The sequence below is a fragment of the Cervus elaphus genome, chromosome 19 (genome assembly GCF_910594005.1).
Source record: "Cervus elaphus chromosome 19, mCerEla1.1, whole genome shotgun sequence".
Classification (NCBI taxonomy): domain Eukaryota; kingdom Metazoa; phylum Chordata; class Mammalia; order Artiodactyla; family Cervidae; genus Cervus; species Cervus elaphus.
Genome location: NC_057833.1, coordinates 82,762,359 through 82,780,834, shown reverse-complemented (window position 1 = coordinate 82,780,834; position 18,476 = coordinate 82,762,359). Strand labels below are relative to the sequence as shown.

The window sequence follows — 18,476 nt, the reverse complement described above, 5'->3', positions numbered from 1 at the left end:
CCCAGTTTACCTTCTATCATTTGTTTTGGAGTCCTCAAATAGTCGGTCCATTCATTCTTTCCAGTGCATTGAGTAGGAGAGACATGGTGGAAGTTGTTTACTCTGTCTTGCCCAGATCTGGAAACTGTCTGCTTATTTCTTGCTTTGGGGTTTTGTAAACAAAAATTATCTGCATATTCAAAAGAAAGTTCTACAGCCAATTGTGTGTTGTTGTTCAAACATCTGTCATGAGACATTGCACCCTTTTCTGGCAGCGTCTGGCTAAGAATATCACCTCCTATTCCTTTTCAGGAACACAGCTGACTGTGGAGGTCCACCCTCGGGATGCCATGCCCCAGCTGTTCAAGAAGTTCTCCTTAGCTAAACGTACGTACATACAGGGCTGCTCATGTTTGAAGGGCTGGCACAGAGGGTTGGGGCAGGTGGAAGGGCCAGAGCCCAGCTCGGGTACCTTCTGGGGGAAGGAGAGGAGTGACCTGGGCCTACACACATGGAACCAGCAGAGACATGGCAGCTTCACCCTGGGACATTCTCTTCTCCACACTCAATAACCCCTGTTCTTGGGTCACACAAGGCATTTAGCTAAACATGAATTTCATCACAAGAAGTTTGTTTTTCTTAAACACCGTGTATTGACTGCCTAAAAAGTGGCATGCGCCGTGCTAAGCACTGTACATTCAATAAGTTTTTACCTCTTTGACATACACCAGTATTAGCTCTACTTTTTAGATCAGCAAAGGCTCAGAAATGTGAGATAACTGCCTGTCTCCTGGTTAGGAAGCAGGTCAGAACCCAGGTCCAAATGAAGCCCATGCCCTTAACCACCAAGCCTGGCTGCCTTCTGTGCTGTGTGCACAGGCCCAGACCCAGGCCTGCGGTGTCTCCACCACTCCCTTCATGGTCCTTGCCCTGTATCTGTCCATCCTATGGCTACACAGGGGCCTGGGGAAACTCCAGCCAAGGAACAGAGGCTTCAGAACAGCCAAGGCTGAGGTGCACTGCACGTCTACTTTGGGGGGGGCGGGGGAGCTGCAGGGCAGGTCCCTTATGGCTGCCTGGTCCTACAGGCCGCAGCAGCCAGGAGCTCGGGAGGGCAGACCCTGGGAGTCAGCTAGCTGGATTCAGATCTCAGTTGTGGGACCTCAGGAAAGTAGCTTAACCTATCTTTTGTACTCAATTTCCTCATGTACAAAAAGAGGAAAATGATTCAAGGTCCCTCAAAGGATTGCTGTGAGGTTACCTGAGATAGTCAATAAAGCACAAGCCAGGCAATAGTAGGTACACAAAAAATCTGGCTACTATTTTGAATCCCTATCACTCTACCAAAGAATGTAGATGGGAACAAAATATGAACATAAGAAAGTCAAGGCTCACTGTTTCTCAGAATGGTCTATGTACATTTGCAACCTTCTATTTTTTTATTTACAGCCAACAATGACCCTCAAGGGCAAAGAATAACTTCCCTTGGCACCCCTATCCCCAGCTCCTCCTGGTTCCATCAGGGACCTACATCTTCCTGACCTGGTTTCAAATCAGCAAGAAATTCTCTCCTGTTGTTTATGGAGTCTAATGACAATTAGTGACCATTCTGCCTTACTGGGCTTCCCTGGTGGTTCAGATGGTAAAGAATCTGCCTGTAATGCAGGGGACCGGGGTTCAATCCCTGGGTCATGAAGATCCCCTGGAGGAGAGAATGTATCACTACCCACTCCAGTATTCTTGCCTGGAGAATTCCATGGACAGAGGACCTGGTGGGCTACAGTCTGTGGGGTCGCAAAGAGTCAGACATGACTAAGCGACTAACACACACACACTGCCTTAAGAGTCCTGCATTTATAGATTTGATTGCCCTGAACTTCCTGAGGAATATTTCCCCTCTTTCCCCTTTCATGTCTGCTCTTGGTCAGTTCTTCTCATGAGGTCATCTGGCAGTGAATTGACTGACACCCGCAGGATCTCCAGCTGTGGTCCAAGACGGCAGGAGCATCCAGTGTGGAGGCAGGAAGAGGGACTCCAGGCTGGCCTGCTGAGTAATCCCAAGCCTTGATCATCCTAGAAAATTCTTTCTCTGCTCACAGACTGAACTTCTCTTTCTTGTCATCCCCCATTGGCTCTCAGTCCTCCGTGCCTCACCAGAAAGCCCAGGGCAATCCTAGCAGTGGTTTGGTGGTGGGTGGGGATGAGAGCAAGAATCCTGTGAGAGGGAGAGTGAAGTTGAGGGGTCAGAAGGAAGGACCACCACACAGAGAGTCATCTGTGCTTGCCTTTCTATTTCTTCTCAAGTGTCTCTACTCCTGACCTTTGGGATATTGTAGGTTTACAAGTTGATAAAAATGGAAACACAAGACCCCGGCAGCCTGGAGGGAAAGACACCCACGGTAAGTTGCAAAGCTTTCTTGGGGTTGTTTTCTGAGATTAGGTTAGCCTCATGAGCCAATCTGCAGTCAGTTGGAAATGGCTCACTGGAGCAGTCCAGCTACTTATAGCTGGGTATCTGGGCCCATCTTGGGGCTCAGGGGACAAGAGTATCATGATTGATTAGCAAAGTCTGCTATGGACACAGGTGGAGAAGTGGAAAGCTCACACATCAGATGTGATCCCAAAGCTAAAGCATAAACCCCACCAATAACAAGGCAGCCCATTATGGGAAACATTAGAACAGAATTCAGAATTGAATTAAGTTTTAAAGCAAGTGTCTGTAAGGTAGGAGGCATGTGAATCAGCAGAGTGAGACAGGGGAAGAAATCCTGAAGGGGTGTGGACAGCCTGGGTTCGAATCCTAATTTTGTTCCTCACTCACCTTACCATAAAGAAGGCTGAGCGCCAAAGAACTGATGCTTTCAAGTTGTGGTGTTGGAGAAGACTCTTGAGAGTCCCTTGGACAACAAAGAGATCAAACCAGTCATTCCTAAAGGAAATCAACCCTGAATATTTATTGGAAGGACTGATGAAGCTGAAGCTGAAGTCCCAGTATTGGAAAAGACTGTGATGCAGGGAAAGATTGAGGGCAGGAGGAGAAGGGGGTGAACAAGGATGAGATAGTCGGATGGCATCCCCGACTCAATGGACATGAATTTGAGCAAGCTCTGGGAGACAGCGGAGGACAGAGGAGCGTTGTGTGCTTCAGTCCATGGGTCACAAAGAGTCGAACACACCTGAGCAACCGAACAACAGCAATAGCACCTTCCCTGGGCCTCAGTTTCCCCCTCAGTAGACCAGATGGCATCTAAGGCTTGGTGCAGTTTGTTACTTCTTCCTATTGTTTTACTTTAAAATTAGAATAATTTAGTTAATGCCACTGGCATTTTAAATGTATTTATGCAAAATCATATTCAAATCTTACATAATCTGCTCAAAAAGTAAATTTAATGAGGCATAAATCATTATGGGTATTTTTAATGTTCAGATATTGTAAAACGGAACCAAGAAAGGGTAAAACTAATAATAGGGTTTTCAGTCCCACTTTAGAAATGCCATCCTTCTTCGAAATGGGGGCAGGGGAGACCTCATTTGCAGAGTTGAAGCTTGTTAAACGTGGAAGTCCATTTCATATCCACTTAGGTCACCGTGACGGCCCTTGTCAGAGGGGCAGGAGCCAGAGTCCATGGGCAGAGAGAGCACTGAGCAGTGGGGAGCTCAGCAGGGCCTGCTGCTGCCTCCCCGCCCCTTCTGAGGGCCCGGCTGGGTGAGGGCCCCGTGGTGGGCCACCCCGGATAGGCTCTGAGGTCGTCTGAGTGATCAGAGGGGAGAAATCCCGGCTCTGGCATGAGACAGGTGAGCCGTGATGGCTCTGGGTTTCCAGGGAGCCCTGGGTTAGATTGTATAGGACAGGAGGCTGGAGGCGATCGGGGCTGGGGAGCCAGGGAAGGTCTTGGTCCTTGTAGAGGGGCAGAAAATGAAGAAAGAAGACGCTGGCTTGCTGAGCAAGGCCGCAGCCTCAAGTAGAGTTTGCACCGCCTGCCCATCCACCGCGCACCCTGCCCTCTCTTAGGACAATAATAGCCTCAGATCCTGGTGTGTCAGAAACTCCCCACCCCGCCCCATGTGAGGACTACTGCAGCGGGTCAGCAGGGACTGAGGGAGCAGACAGAGGTGGCCAAAGCCAGTCTGAGATTGAGCAGGAAGAAAAAGGCCTCGGTCCTAACAGGAAGGGGCCCGCATCAGTGGGGACACGCAGAAGGATCCATGTGGCCTGCTCCTGATGCTGAACTTGACTGGAGCCTGGGATCTCCTCTGTGGCTGGACAACGGCCAGCTCCCTAACCAGCTGGCAGAGCCTCACATGCAGTGCCAGCCCAGGGAGGGTTGCAGAACAGCTTAGGCCAGAGCTGGTGGTGACACCTTGTTCCCACCAAGGAAGCCACCGCATCCATCTCAGTGGGAACAGCAGCTCTGCCTCCAAAATGCTGTCTCCAGCTCTTTTACACTGACTTACAGCCCTGGTTGACTGCGCAGCCTCCGTGCTTGCTGCTCTGCGCCTCCTGTAGCTTGTGTCCTCACTTAAAAACATTTAATAAATTATTCTTCTGCTTAAACTAAAAATAGAGGGAGCTGTCCTCAAAGGATGTATGGGTACACACGCGAGCAGTCCCACACTGGCCACAGAGGTTTTATATCCCTGTTCTGTGCTTGCCTGCAAAGGACCCCCTCTTCGCACCCTTCCAGGGAGCAGAGCATCTCTAACCTTACCACGTGATCCACTGTCTCATTCACTCCCCCAGGTACCCCAAGATACATGCTTGAGGCCAGGCTACTGGATTCAGCAACTCCCAGTGAAGGGGCGGCCAGCCATTCCAGGCCGTGTGTAGTCCCACCAGGCACTTTCCCCATCCCTCTGCTCCTTCCAGGCTTCCTGTCATGTCCTGTGGCCCCAAGAGCACCCCTCACCCACCCCTCTCCATCCTGACATGGCAGAATGAGAGTTGACCCCCTGGATTGGGGGATCAGTGCCCCTTTGGCTCCATCCTCCTCTCACTCCCTCCCTGACCTCTCACTCAGGTTGCCTGACTTTGGTCAGCCTGGACCTTGAATGAGAAAGACCCAGCCAAAGCCCAGGCTCTTCTGTGGCCTGGGGGAGGGCTTTGCTGCCTGTCCATCCTTGGGTTGGTCTGACCACTGATCAGTTAGCTCTGCAGTAGCTACCTGAGTCTGTCCTGTGTCTGGGCTCCCTCTGAGAAAGGCTGGACACAGGTGAGGGATTCTGAGACCCAGCCTCCCTTGGGGGATCCCCACAGTACCTTAGGCACCTCTTGCCAGAACTCTTAACTTTCTCATGGTGCACGCAGTCAGTCTCTAGCTGATCACAGGCAAGGGAAGAAGCCTGTCTGGGTGCCATATGCACCTCACCCCATGGAGACCCAAGTGGCCAAGAACCACTATGCCCTCCTCCAACACCCAGAGTGCCCAGCAGCACATCTACCCGGGCACCATGGCCAGGGCATCAGGGGCCAGCAGCATTGCCTGGATGCTCCCCACAGAGCACTCTTTCTGGAAAAGCTAGCAGAGAATCTGCAGAAAATTACCTGGTAGGAGAAGGGATTCTATAGCAGTCTGCTTGGGGCTGCTGAGTTCATTGAGGTACAGTCTCTTTACTGCTGACTTCCCGGGTCTCCTTAGGGTCCCTGTGAATCTCCCAGAGAACTAGAGGAGTTGTGACAGTTCCCAAACCTGTTTGTCTGAGAAACCCTTCTAGGAGATCTAGCTCTTGAGAGCAGTGTTTCAGTCAAGGAGTCATGCTGAAGGTCAGGCAGTCATGGCTCCTCACAAAGACAGGGAGGCCTGCACCAGGCAGTCCTTGGCCAGTCTCAGCCACTGACCAGTCTCCCTGGGTTTCCAGCCTACCCCTGGGATCGCTCCAGCCTGAAGTCCATGCCCCTGGACCTGCGGCAGTTTGAGAAGCTGGACACCTATGCCTCACAGGTAGGAGAGCCGGCCCCTCTGCCTGTGTGCCCCCACCCCTCAAGACAGCTTGGGGTGTCCTGACCCTGGGTGGCAAAGCCTCTGCCCGACCCTCGTGAGTGTATCCTGAGTCCCTTGGGTGGGTGGTCCTGAGTGCCTTTCCACAGCGTGTGGATGGGGGACAGAAGACCCACTTCATTCCCCCCACCCCACCTACAGTCCTGATGCTCTTACCCCGGGCCATGCACCTTGTCCCATCCCCTTGGTGGACACCTCTGATTAGCCCTGTCTGTCCTCCCCTACCCATTTGGGCGTTGCTGTTGCCCAGCCCTGCCAGCCCCAGCCAATGCACAGAGGAAGTGAAAGGATGGGGGAGGACCACGAATGCCAGCACCCATGTGACTCCAGCCGTCCTCACCCCCAGAGCACGTGGGCAGCTGAGCTTCCACACCTCTGGGCCTGGGCACATGTGGGGTGGGAGTGTGGCAGCTACAAGAGCTGAAGCACTAAGGGGTCCTGGGAGTCATGCAGGAGCCTCACCACAGAGAGTCTGATTGGAGCAGCCAAGGAGCTGGACCCACTGCTAAGGTCACAGTGAGCCACCTAGGCTAGTAAGCCAGGAGCTCATTGTTGCCCTAGAAAAACCACCCTGGGGTGAGCACACAGTGGGTACTCAGGAAGCTTGCTTGTTGAACTGATGAGTGATGATAGGCGCTTGGGTCAAGAGAGTCCGATTCGAGCAAGGATGTCAGTAGGAGGACCTCCAGCTGTCCTGGTGGGATAAGGCATCCCTGAATGAGGCGGAGATGTTGAAAACAGAGAGGAGCTGGAGGCATGTGCATCGAAGTGAAGATGGGGAGAGGGGCTTGCCCGTCTCTGGGCCGGGTAGTGGGGGACTGGCAGGGCAGATGCTCGGCACCGGGAGCGAGGAAGCTGGAGCATGTGTCAGGGGATGATGAGCCTGTTGGGATGCAGCGAGCTCTGGTGCCTGAGGAAATGACCACTGGGCAGCTGCATAGCCAACCCTGGACCTGTATCCAGGCTGGAGAGAAATCCTTGGGCCAGAAACCCTGCCTTGGGAGCCGTCAGATTCAGCCAAGAGCTGTAGCTCTAGAGAGGGCATCATCTTGGGCAAGGCAGGCCGGGGATCCAAAGGGCCTGGATGCACCTGAGGCCAAGCAAGATCTGGAAGGATCAGTGTTCTGGAAACTGCAGGCATGGTCAACAGCGTGGGCTGTTCACTCTGGCCAGGCGAGGCTAGCACAGGCTCCTTTCCATTCTTCAACATTGAAGTCCTTCTTCCTTCTTGGTAGGGGGCAGCTCAGAGGAAGGCTGGAGGCCTCAACTCGACTCCAGCAGGCTGAGGGGCAAATGAGGAGGTGAAGGGGGAGGGAGTGGAGAGAAAACCCCACAGGAGCCTGGCAAGGAAGGAAGGCTAGATGTGGGCAGGCCTGTGAGAGAGACTGGGGGGTGTTTTGAAGAGACATGGCTGACAGGAGAGGATGGGACGCCCAGGATAGGAAGGAAGAAGTGAAAACACAGCCAAGCAAGGGCACCGCTTGAGGAAGGAAGAGCAGGCTCTGCTGAGGCAGAGACCTGGACTGGAGGCCTACAGAGAGGCTGGCTGAGAAGGAGGGAGGTCTTATTGGTAAGGAAGCCATGCCTGGGCCTTGCAGAGTCTGAGGCCAGGTCTTCTGTGAATTAGGGAAGGAAAGGGAGGACATCCAGAGTCTGAGCAGAGTGGGGTAAGTTGTCACAGCCTCCAGAATGGATAGATAGACCGCTGGACAGGCCCGGAGAACAGTGAGTGAATGGAGACCAAAGAACCAGAATCCACAGAACTGAAGCCAGGGGCTAAGTCAAGAGTTGGCCAGACTATAATGTGGGCCTACAATGTGTCGGGTGTGGTTCTAGACCCTGGAAGAGGGACAAAGACAAGGACCGTGGGGTTGGAGCAGCTGACCAAGGGGGGACACGGGAGGGGCCTGGAGGTCTCTCTGTGGTCAGAGGGTGGATCCTGGAGATCCCGTGTGAACAGTGGAAACATGCCAGGAGAGAACAGGTCAGGAGGCCCTCAGGTGGGGGCTGCCCGAGGTGTGGACAGCCACTACAGAAGTAAGCACCCAGGTGCCCCTGCTTCTAGAAAGAGTGATCAGGGCTGCCTTTCCAGCAATGCCAACCCTGAGGGCCCCTGCTGGAAAACCTAACTTGTTCTTTTTTCTAAATTACAGTAAAATATATGTGACATAAAATCTGCCATTTGAATCATTTTTAAGCATACAATCCAGTGGCATTAGTTACACTCCCAGTGTTGTACAACCATTGCTATGGTCTTCTTCCAAAATCAGCCTAAATAGGAACTTTGTACCCATTCACCAATAACTCCCCATTCTCTCTCCTCCCAGCCCCTGGCAACCTCTAATTTATTTACTGTCTCCATGAATTTATCTAGTATTTCATGTAAGTGGAATCATATACTGTGTCTTTTTGTGTCTGACTTGTTTTACTTAGCATCATGTTTTCAAGGTTCATCCAAGTTGCAACATGTAGGAGAACTTCATTCCTTTTCATGGATGAGTAATATTTCATTACATGGATATACCATATTTGGTTATCCATTCATCTCTGATGGCCACTTACATTGTTTCTACCTTTTGGCTATTGTGAATATTGCCCCTACGAGGACTGGTAAACAAGTATCTGAGGATCTGTCTTTGTTTTTGGGGTGTATATACCTAGGAGAGGAATTGCTGAGTCACATGGTAACTCCATGTTGAAATTTTTGAGGAACTACCAAACTTTCCCACAGCAGCTGCATTGCTTTACATTCCCACCAGCAATGTACAAGGGTTCTAATTTCTTCACATTTTTGCCTTTTGTGTGTGTGTGATTGCCTACTTTTTTTTTTAAACTACAGTCATCCTAGTGGGTGTGAGGTGGTATCTCACTGTAATTTTGATTTGCACTTCTCTAGTGACTAATGATAAACATCTTTTTATATTTCTATTGGCCATCTATGTTTTTGGAGAACTGTATATTCAAATCCTTGGCCCATTTTAAAATTGGGTTTGCTTTTGTTGTTGAATTACAGGCGTTCTTTGTATATTCTGGATATTAAACCTTTATCAGATACATTATTTGAAAATATTTTCTTCCATCTGTAAGTTATCTTTTCACTTTCTTAATATTGTCCTTTGATGCACAGAAGTTTTTATTCTTAAGAAGCTCAATTAATCCATTTTTTCTTTTGTATCCTATGCTTTTAGCATCATATCTAAGAATCCATTGCCAAACCCAAAGTCATGGTGATTTACCACTGTGTTTTCTTCTAGGAGTTTTTTGGTTTAAGTTCTTATATTTAGGTCACTGATCATTTTGGGGTTAATTTTTTACATGGTATGACGTAGGGGGTCCAACTTCATCCTTTTGCATATGGATATCCAGTTGTTCAGGCCCTGATATAGTACACCCCTCCCACTCCCCAGGTGACAGTCAAGAGCGGCCTCGAGGAGCTGGTGAGCGACCTGCTCCAGGAGGCCCACAGTGAGCTGGAGATTGTCCGTGCCATCTGGATCTGGATCTGCCACCATATAGGTAGGCCCGCCTGTGGGGCCACTGGCTATGGGACACCGTTCCCAGAGGAGCATCTCTGGGCCTAATTCCATCACCAGTGTGTGTGCAGTAAGATGGAAGGTGGAGGAGAAGGGCTCCCAAGGTTCAATAACCAGACTAAGGAAGGTTAACTCATATGCACCAGCTGTCCATGTTTACTCCCCCGAGTCTGTGTGCTCCGTGAAGGGCCAGGGGTGGGGATCCCACCTGGCCCTTTGCCCACAGCCAGAGCTGAGGCCCCTCACCCAGCCACAGCCTTCCCTCTGTCCTCCCTTCCTGGTCGACCTGCTCCACAGAGATGAGAACCCAGAGCAGAAGGTCATCTCCAAGAGAGAGGTGTCTGGGGATGAGTCAAAGTTGTTTGAAAAGTTACTGAAGCACCAGAGGTTTCTCAAAGCATCCATGCCAGGAAGGGTGGGCACCCCTCTGCCTGTTCCTTACTCCCACACCAGTGACCTTGCCACCACTCTCAGCCTGGTCTCCAAGTTCTGAGAGCCAGGGGCCGCGCAGCTGCCCCCAGCTCTGCACAGGGCCCCCTCAGCAGACTGACCAGCTCAGGCCAAGCCCCAGGAGGTTGCAAAGGGGAAGCTGGCTGCTGCCTCCTACAGTCCATGGAGAAGCCAAGTGGCAGGATGGACTTCTAGTGACTTCCCTGTGACATAGCAACCAGCGGAGATCTCCTGCCTGCTGTCACTGGGCTTTCCTTTTGTCCTCCCAGAGCAGCAGTTAGGGATGCAGCTTAGAGGAGGAACTTACCTGATACAGGTAGGCCATCTGGCCACAGGACCTGAAGAGCCACCTTCTGCCACGTCAACCTCAGCAGTTCAGCCTGGGCCTAATAAGGGAGCAGGATGGGAATCAGAACATCTATGACTTTATGTGCTGCCCCCACCCTCTCACACACACACACACACACACACACCCTCACACATATCCTCACACACCCCTCACACATATCCTTACACACACACACCCCCTCACACACACACACACACCCCCTCACACACACACACACACACACACCCTCACATACACACACACCCTCACACATATCCTCACACACACACACCCCCTCACACACACACACACGCCCTCACACACACACACACCCTCACACATATCCTCACACACATCCTCACACATATCCTCACACACACACACACACACACACACCCTCACACATATCCTCACACACACCCTCACACATATCCTCACATACACACACACCCTCACACACAAACACACACACCCTCACACACACACACACACACCCTCACACACACACACACACACCCTCACACACACACACACCCTCACACATATCCTCACACACACACACCCTCACACACACACACACCCCCTCACACACACACACCCTCACACATATCCTCACATACACACACACCCTCACACACACACACACACCCTCACACATATCCTCACACACACACACCCCCTCACACATATCCTCACACACACACACCCTCACACACACACACACCCTCACACATATCCTCACACACACACACATACCCTCACACAACCTCACACACACACAGCCTCACACACACACACTCTCACACACCCTCACACACACACACACCCTCACACACACACACACCCTCACACACACACACACACCCTCACACATATCCTCACACACACACATATACCCTCACACACACACACACAGCCTCACACACACACACTCTCACACACCCTCACACACACAGACACCCGCGGGCACACGTGGGCACACACACACTCCCTTTGTGCCCTCAAAGGCCACAGTGATTCCTGCCTCAAGGCCTCACATAGGCCTTAGGCAGTCTTGTTGAGCAAGTACAGTGGCCTGTCTCCTCTCTGGGACGAGTGTGATCAGTAACTCAGCATGCTCCCTGTGGTAGTGTGAGGCCCTGGCCCTGGGGCTGCAGCAGGAGCGGGGGCGCAGCCTCACTGGCTCTGCTTACAGAGCTGTGCGCTCATAGGGAAACGTGGGCAGAGCCCCCAACTGCCCAAGAGATGTGTTGGTCCCCCCCCTCCCAGCCCCTCCTCAGAGACCTAAAGAGCCAGGTGGCCCCTTCTGCCAAGGCCTTGCTCTTCCTCCCACCACCCAAGGGCACATTTCCCAGATACCGCCCAGCCTGGGGCCCTGTTCCCTTCAGTCCGCAGCAGCCTCTCCTGGGCCCAGGGGAGGCCAGCCCGCGTGATGCTGGAAGCAGAGCAGAGGGCGGGGGCAGTGGGGTGGACCCCTCTCTCCTCTGCACCAGCCTGTTCATCTCCAAGGACCTGGCTCCTCACAGCCGCCTCCTCTGCTCTCCAGAATACGACATCGAGGCTGCCCAGGAGAAGGACCGCCAGGCCTTCAAACCCACCGCCATCCTGCAGACCCAGAAGACCAACTGTGATGGCTACGCTGGGCTCTTTGAGAGAATGTGCAGGTACAAAGAGGTCCCAGGCTGATCACCCTGACCCAGCACCTCCCCCTGCCACCTGCCCTGTGCCTTCACCCACGCACTGGGCCTGAAATGGGAGTTTGCAAACTCTGCTCTGAATCCAAGTGAGTCTTGAAAAGGTCAATTTCTCCCTTTTTAACACCAGCATAATTGACTTTGTACCATCTGCCGGGCTTCGCGATACATTAACATAATGGCAGATGAATGCACAGAGATAATTTGGTTATAAAAGGCCCTTTTTCCACCTTCTCCCATCTCTGTGCAGCTGAAGGTTAGAAGAATGGCAGATCTGGGAATGCCAGGACCGTGGCTGCAGGCGCCAGGAGGACTATGAAAGGCTGTCCTCGGGGCTGGTACAGGGGCCTCTTGGGAGAACAAAAGTCCCCCCCACCTGAAAAAAATTTGTCCGTTGGAAAAGCTGAATCACTAGGCAGCAACTCATCTCTTGGAGCCTTTGGCCTCTGTTTCCATTGCTCTGGGAGCGAGCACCTGGCCAGGATGCCTGGAGCGGGGTGCGGGGAGGAGCGTGGGCAACGCAGAGGTGGTGAGAGCAGGCGAGTGGCTGCTAGGGAAGGCACTGCTGTTTGGAGACCTCACTGCTGGTTCTGTGTGACCTGGGGACAGGCTCCAGGCTGGGGGAACAGCTGACCCCACAGTTTCCTGTGCCCACTGTCGAAGTTCTGCCACGTTCCTCCAGGAACAATCAGCCAGCCCTGCGGACCACTGCAACGCCCCTCCCCAGGGCGGGTAGACAGACTGCACCCACTGCCTGTGCGGGCCTCTGGGAGCGAGTCCTCTTAAGCTCCCAAGCGTCAGCCGACCAGGACTGCAGGGGGCAAGTCATCAAACCAAGAGTAGATACGATAACTAAAGCGTCCACGGGCAGGTAGTGGTGTGACAGTGTTGTACTGGCCATAGGATGTCCTGCTCCCAGGGGGACACACCACCCACTCCGGGCCTGACCCCCAGCCCTCCAGGCTCCCACCCTTATCACCACCACCCAGCACAGACACGCTGCTCCATCCCTTCTGTTCCCTCTCTGCTCTTCCGGTCCCTACCTCCGAGCCCATCCCTGAGACCACAGCCCCAGAGGAGACCCGAGGGTCAGTGGGTAGAGGATGCCAAGCCCTCTGCAACCCACCCCCCAACACACATTCTCACACTACCCCAGACCCAGGCACCCCACATACAGTCAGGGCTTCCAGGAACCAGGGTCCTCACCAGCCCCCTGCCCTGGCTCCTGGGCCCTAGGTTCTGAGCAAGACCAAAAGCTCACACTGTCCCCATAACGTCCTCCGAACTGCAGCCTCTCTTCCCTTCCAGCCCTGTCCCCTCTGCCACTGCCCGCATTTCTGGCTAATCCTGCTCCATCCGCTTGCCTAGCCTCACGTTAATGCGCTTCAGGCCCCACCTCTCCTTCCCCAGATGCCGTCAACAAACCTATACACCAGCCCAGGTCCTGCTCAGGCCTTTATTTGATCACTTTTCTAAATTAAAAATAAAATTTAACTCTAGGTGATTTATAAAGTGCATAGAAGAAAACAGAAGAAAATAAAGTTACCTGGAGTCCTACCAGTTAGAGAACACTTAACACTTTGTCCTATTGCCTTCTGGACTTTGTTCTCTCATATAGGCTTTGCCTATGATCATTTCTTCTTATAGGTTTTACATGTCTTCATGTCTCCCCCACCTTCTTTCCCTTTGAACATCCGTCTCAGAATCCTACACACAGTAGGCCCTCAGGGACAGGAAATTGACAGGATATTCCTCGCAGATTTGCATGAGTGGACCTTCTCTTTTTAAATAAGGGAATAACCCTCCATCTGTGCTCAGCTCTATTTGAACCTAGCACCTTTCAGAGTGTAATTATTTTCCTCTTAATTTGCAAATTTGAAAACACTTGGGGTTTTAAGTCACAGAGTATATTTTTTTATCCAGTAGAAGTCTTCCTAGCATGGTATGGAAGGACTGCCAGATTCACAGCCAGAAGGACTCTTCCAGGCCTCAGTTAGTTTGCGAGTCCTTGATTTCCAGTCCTTAATGCCCCACTCATTAGTTTTGTTCCCTTTAGAAGGCACTAAGCTTCTGGGAGCCTCAGTTTTCTCATCTGTACACAGGGGACCCCATTGCCTACTGGCAGGACTAAAGAAGAACTTGGGGGATATTATTTTTAACCCTCCCTGTCCTCTCAGTATTGGAGTGTCTTTGCTCTGTAGAACTTTCCTACATACCACATAGACTCACGTAGGCTCAGAAAATTGACATTGGCCTTGAGTGGAACTGTCAACTCTTTGGCCTGGTCCAGAGGCTTAACAACAATGGCCACTTTCTGGCCTGAAGCTATCATTAAAAGACCAATGTTTTGCATCATTTAAAGTTATGTTCCCACCTGGCAGTTACCCTGTGAAATACTCTCCACATAGCCTGGGATATTTAACAATAGCTCACAGTTCTCTGAATTCCTTTAACTTTGGCTTTAAAGATCAGTAACCTCAGCCATGCGTCTTTCCTAAGTCCTCTTCTCTTTAAAATAACTGCTGAAGGTTTGGTAAATTCGTTAGCAGATCCCTTAATAACCAAGGACGTGTAATCCACACTTGCTGATTTATCCCTGCTTAGTTGTCAGAGTGGCCTCTTAGCAAGAGTTGTGTCCACATAGCTGGCATTACTTCTACCAGTCCAGTCTGCCTCCTTGCAATGGCCTCATTAAAGACTGATTTAATAAAGTAATTTGGTGGGGAATTCAGATATTTTTGCAACATCATTCATTTCCTCATCGTCTTTCTCAAGTAACCAGTGTGCCTTTGTTGTTAGCGCTGTTGCTTGTAACTGCTGGTCCGATTGCTTTGTGACGTTCTCTCGTCCAGCAATCATGTCTCTCCTTTTGCCTCAGTTCCACGACAGCCTTCACAAACTCCACTTCATTTCTTTGCGAGGGTCATGCTTAATTCCCCAGAATTCTGCCAACAAGTCAGCCTCCAGTGCAATTTCTTCCCCTGTTACCAGGGCGCTAACACCACCAGCTAGCAGATTTTCCAGGGACTTTTGAGAAAGCTAAGAGCTTATTACCAGTTTCAGGCTTTGATGTGGAGGAGACTGGCTGTCACCAATCAGATGTCAGTCTGTTTCCCATGCATCTTCCAGCTGTCACAGCGGTGTGCTACTGCTCCGCATCATGTCCCAGACGATCCCAGAATATCACTTGGTTCCAGAGGCCCTGAAGGCTGGATATACAGGATAACCTTAAATTATCTCCATCCTATATGGCCTCTGAAAGGAACCTCTAAACCCCACCACCCTTTTAGATACACCAAAGGACAGTGCTCAAGAAGATGAATTGCATCACTGTGGCAAAGCAGTCTTTAATTTTACTCTGTATACCACTGGAAATTTATGGATTGAAATAAATCTTGCTGTGCAAAGAGGCTGGTGCAATGCAGATCCTACTGAACTGGGCATCAGGACCCACAAGTCCTGGCACTGCCTTGCCCTCAAGCCCTCTGTATGTCCCTAGGCAAGTCAGCCTCCCTCTCTGAACTGCTGACTCCGCACTTGTCAGAGAGGAGACCCTGAAGTCAACCTCCAAAGGCTCTAACAGGCCTGTGGAGTGAGAATTATTACCATGATTACAGTTACTGACCTCACTGTAAGCGGGGGAGTGGCATAAGGAAAGGAGAAGAGGACCATATAGCAGAAATATAAACTGCCAAATTTATAACAAATCAACTACATAAACTGTGAAACATAAGTCATGGTTATGCATGTCATGCTGCAGTGTAGAAACCACAAACTGGGTTTCCCTGGTGGCTCAGTTGGTAAAGAATCCTCCTGCAATGCGGGAGACCCAGATTCAATCCCTGGGTTGGGACGATCCCCTGGAGAAGGGAAAGGCTACCCACTCCAGTATCCTGGCCTGGAGAATTCCATGGACTGTATAGTCCATGGGGTTGCAAAGAGTCGGACACAACTGAGTGACTTTTGCTTTCACTTTTGTTTTGGAATTATATATATACTTAGTTTTTATTTAAATATAGTTGATTTGCAATGTGGTGTTAGTTTCAGGTGTTCAGCAGAATGATTCAGTTATACATACATATATATATATATATATATATATATTCATTTTTACATTCTCTTCCATTATAGATTATTTTAAGATATTGAATATAATTCCCTGTGCTATACAGTAGGACCTTGTTGGTTATCTATTTTATATATAGTAGTGTGTATGTTTTAATCCCAAACTCCTACTTGATTTCCCCCTCCTTCCCCTTTGGGAACCATAAATTTGTTTTCTGTGACCTTCTTGAGGACCATTTTGGGAACTGCTGCTGCTAAGTCACTTCAGTCGTGTCTGACTCTGTGCGACCCCATAGACAGCAGCCCACCAGGCTCCCCCGTCCCTGGGATTCTCCAGGCAAGAACACCAGCGTGGGTTGCCATTTTGGGAACCGCAGGCCCTAAAAATTCTGATTCACGTGTTTGCCCAGTTAAACCGGCCATTGGGCTTGAAGGTAATGAAACCATGTTTCCTAATTTTACTGTTAGAAATCACAGTGTTTTCCTCAAGACAGGAAAACAGAGCATGCTTCACTACCTCTCCTACAGGTCTCATCCTTTCCACCCTCCCTCTTTCCCATGTGGCCCAGACATCCAGGGAGAAGTGGTCAGAGCTAAGGAAGCCCGCTGTGGTCAGGGGCTGATGTGTGCGGGGTCACCGTCCACCCCAGGCCGCTCAGCCATCCTGCTGCTGGGGCCCGGATTGTCGCTGTTTTTTGTTGTTTTTAATGTATTTATTTTAATTGGAGGCTAATTACTTTACAATATTATAGTGGTTTTTGCCATACATTAACATGAATCAGCCATGGGTGTACATGTGCTCCCCATCCTGAAACCCCGCCCCCACCTCCCCATCCCATCCCTCAGGGTCATCCCAGGGCACCAGCCCTGAGCACTCTGCTATTTGAAGTGACAGTCACAGTCTGGATCCATCATCTCCTCAGTATTACCCCTGGCGCTGAGGTTTTCCAAACTGTCAAAAGTAAAAACCAAGACTCTGCAGCCTGAGGTTATTAGACACATCTCCTTGGCTGATATTTTGGGCTCTAGGATGGCTGGTTGGGGTTCTTTAAGAGGTAGAAGCGTTTCTCATCCTCTGCCACTTCTTCAGTGCTCTCTCAGATCTTTCCACCAAATTCCTCCCCCTTTGGGTTTCCCGAAAGAGCTATGCTTGTATGCTTAGTCGCTCAGTTGTGTCCAGCTCTTTGCGACCCCATGGATGTAGCCCGCCAGGTTCCTCTGTCCATAGGGATTCTCCAGGCAAGAATACTGGAGTGGGTTGCCATGCCCTACTTCAGGGGATCTTGCCAACCCAGGGATCAAACCCAGGTCTCCCACATTGCAGGCCGGTTCTTTACCATCTGAGCTACCAGAGAAGCCCAAGAGCTATGTTTATCACTAGCATTTTTGTGATGGTTCACATATTCGTTCTCTTCCTACTATGAGAACATCTAGGGTGGCCAGTGAGCTTTATTTTTAGAGCATCATAATTTATTATGTTATAGTATTTATTATATTTCTACAGGGTATGATATGGGATATTATATCATACAGGGGATATTACCCCCTGTACAGTGTTTTGCACAGAGGGGGTACAGTCAACGATCTTTGAAGACCTGAGGTGGTAGTGGGTCACCTGACTAGCCACCAGCAGCTAGAATGACTAGTTCCACATTTTTGCATGAGAGTTATGGATTATTAACAATAATGCTTTACATTATGACTGCTTTGTCCAATTTATCTTGCACACTGCTGCCAGGTAATAAAATATGCTCATATCATAGTCAAGCATGGCAGAAGCTTACCGCTGAGGGGATTTTTTCATCTTTATTCTGCCCCAGGCATTCCCCACAGCCCTCCCAGCTTCTCCTCTGCCTGTCAGTGGAGAATCAACCCCTAGAGATCATTTAACGGCAACCTTTCGTTTTGCCCGTGATGAGCCTGGCAAGGTCACAATGGAGTGAACGGGTTCTCCTGGCTCAACCCAGCCCAGTCTCACCCCCTCCAGCCCCAAGCCCTCAGGGAGGACATCCAGCCACTCCCTTCTCCCTTCTCCCTTCTCCAGTCCTTCCCAGGGACAGGGTGGGGCGTTCACCCTTATTCCCCGACTTGGTGCTCAAATCTGACCTCCAGCTTGTCTCTGGGTGGGAGGATACCTCTGCCCAGCCATGGCTTCTCCCAGAAGGACACTTAGCTCAAGCCAGCCCTCTACCCACATCAGCACCAGCCCATCTTTATCATAGCACCTGGAGGCCACATGGGAACTAAGTGCCTCTCCTCCTTCCCTTGATGTCAGGTGGCTCTGAGCGGAGGACAAGCATGCTCCTGAGGACCATAGCTCCCTCCCCCTCCCTGCAAAGCGGCCCCTTCCCCATCCACGTGCCGGCCACTCACTTCTCCCTCCTCCAGTCCTAGAAATTCATAGGCACCAACGTTCTGGCCAAGAAAGGAA

The 18,476-nt window shown here is 50.9% G+C and overlaps 1 protein-coding gene across 1 annotated transcript in view; it reads left to right on the top strand.

Annotated features, from left to right (window-relative positions):
* Nucleotides 1–18,476, top strand: part of KY (kyphoscoliosis peptidase) — a 50,055-nt gene that overhangs the window by 18,724 nt on the left and 12,855 nt on the right. Inside the window, exons 4-8 of the mRNA XM_043875026.1 lie at nucleotides 292–366; nucleotides 2,316–2,378; nucleotides 5,836–5,918; nucleotides 9,383–9,491; nucleotides 11,833–11,950. Coding sequence (XP_043730961.1) covers nucleotides 292–366; nucleotides 2,316–2,378; nucleotides 5,836–5,918; nucleotides 9,383–9,491; nucleotides 11,833–11,950 — 448 coding nt within the window. The remainder of the gene's footprint in view (nucleotides 1–291; nucleotides 367–2,315; nucleotides 2,379–5,835; nucleotides 5,919–9,382; nucleotides 9,492–11,832; nucleotides 11,951–18,476) is intronic.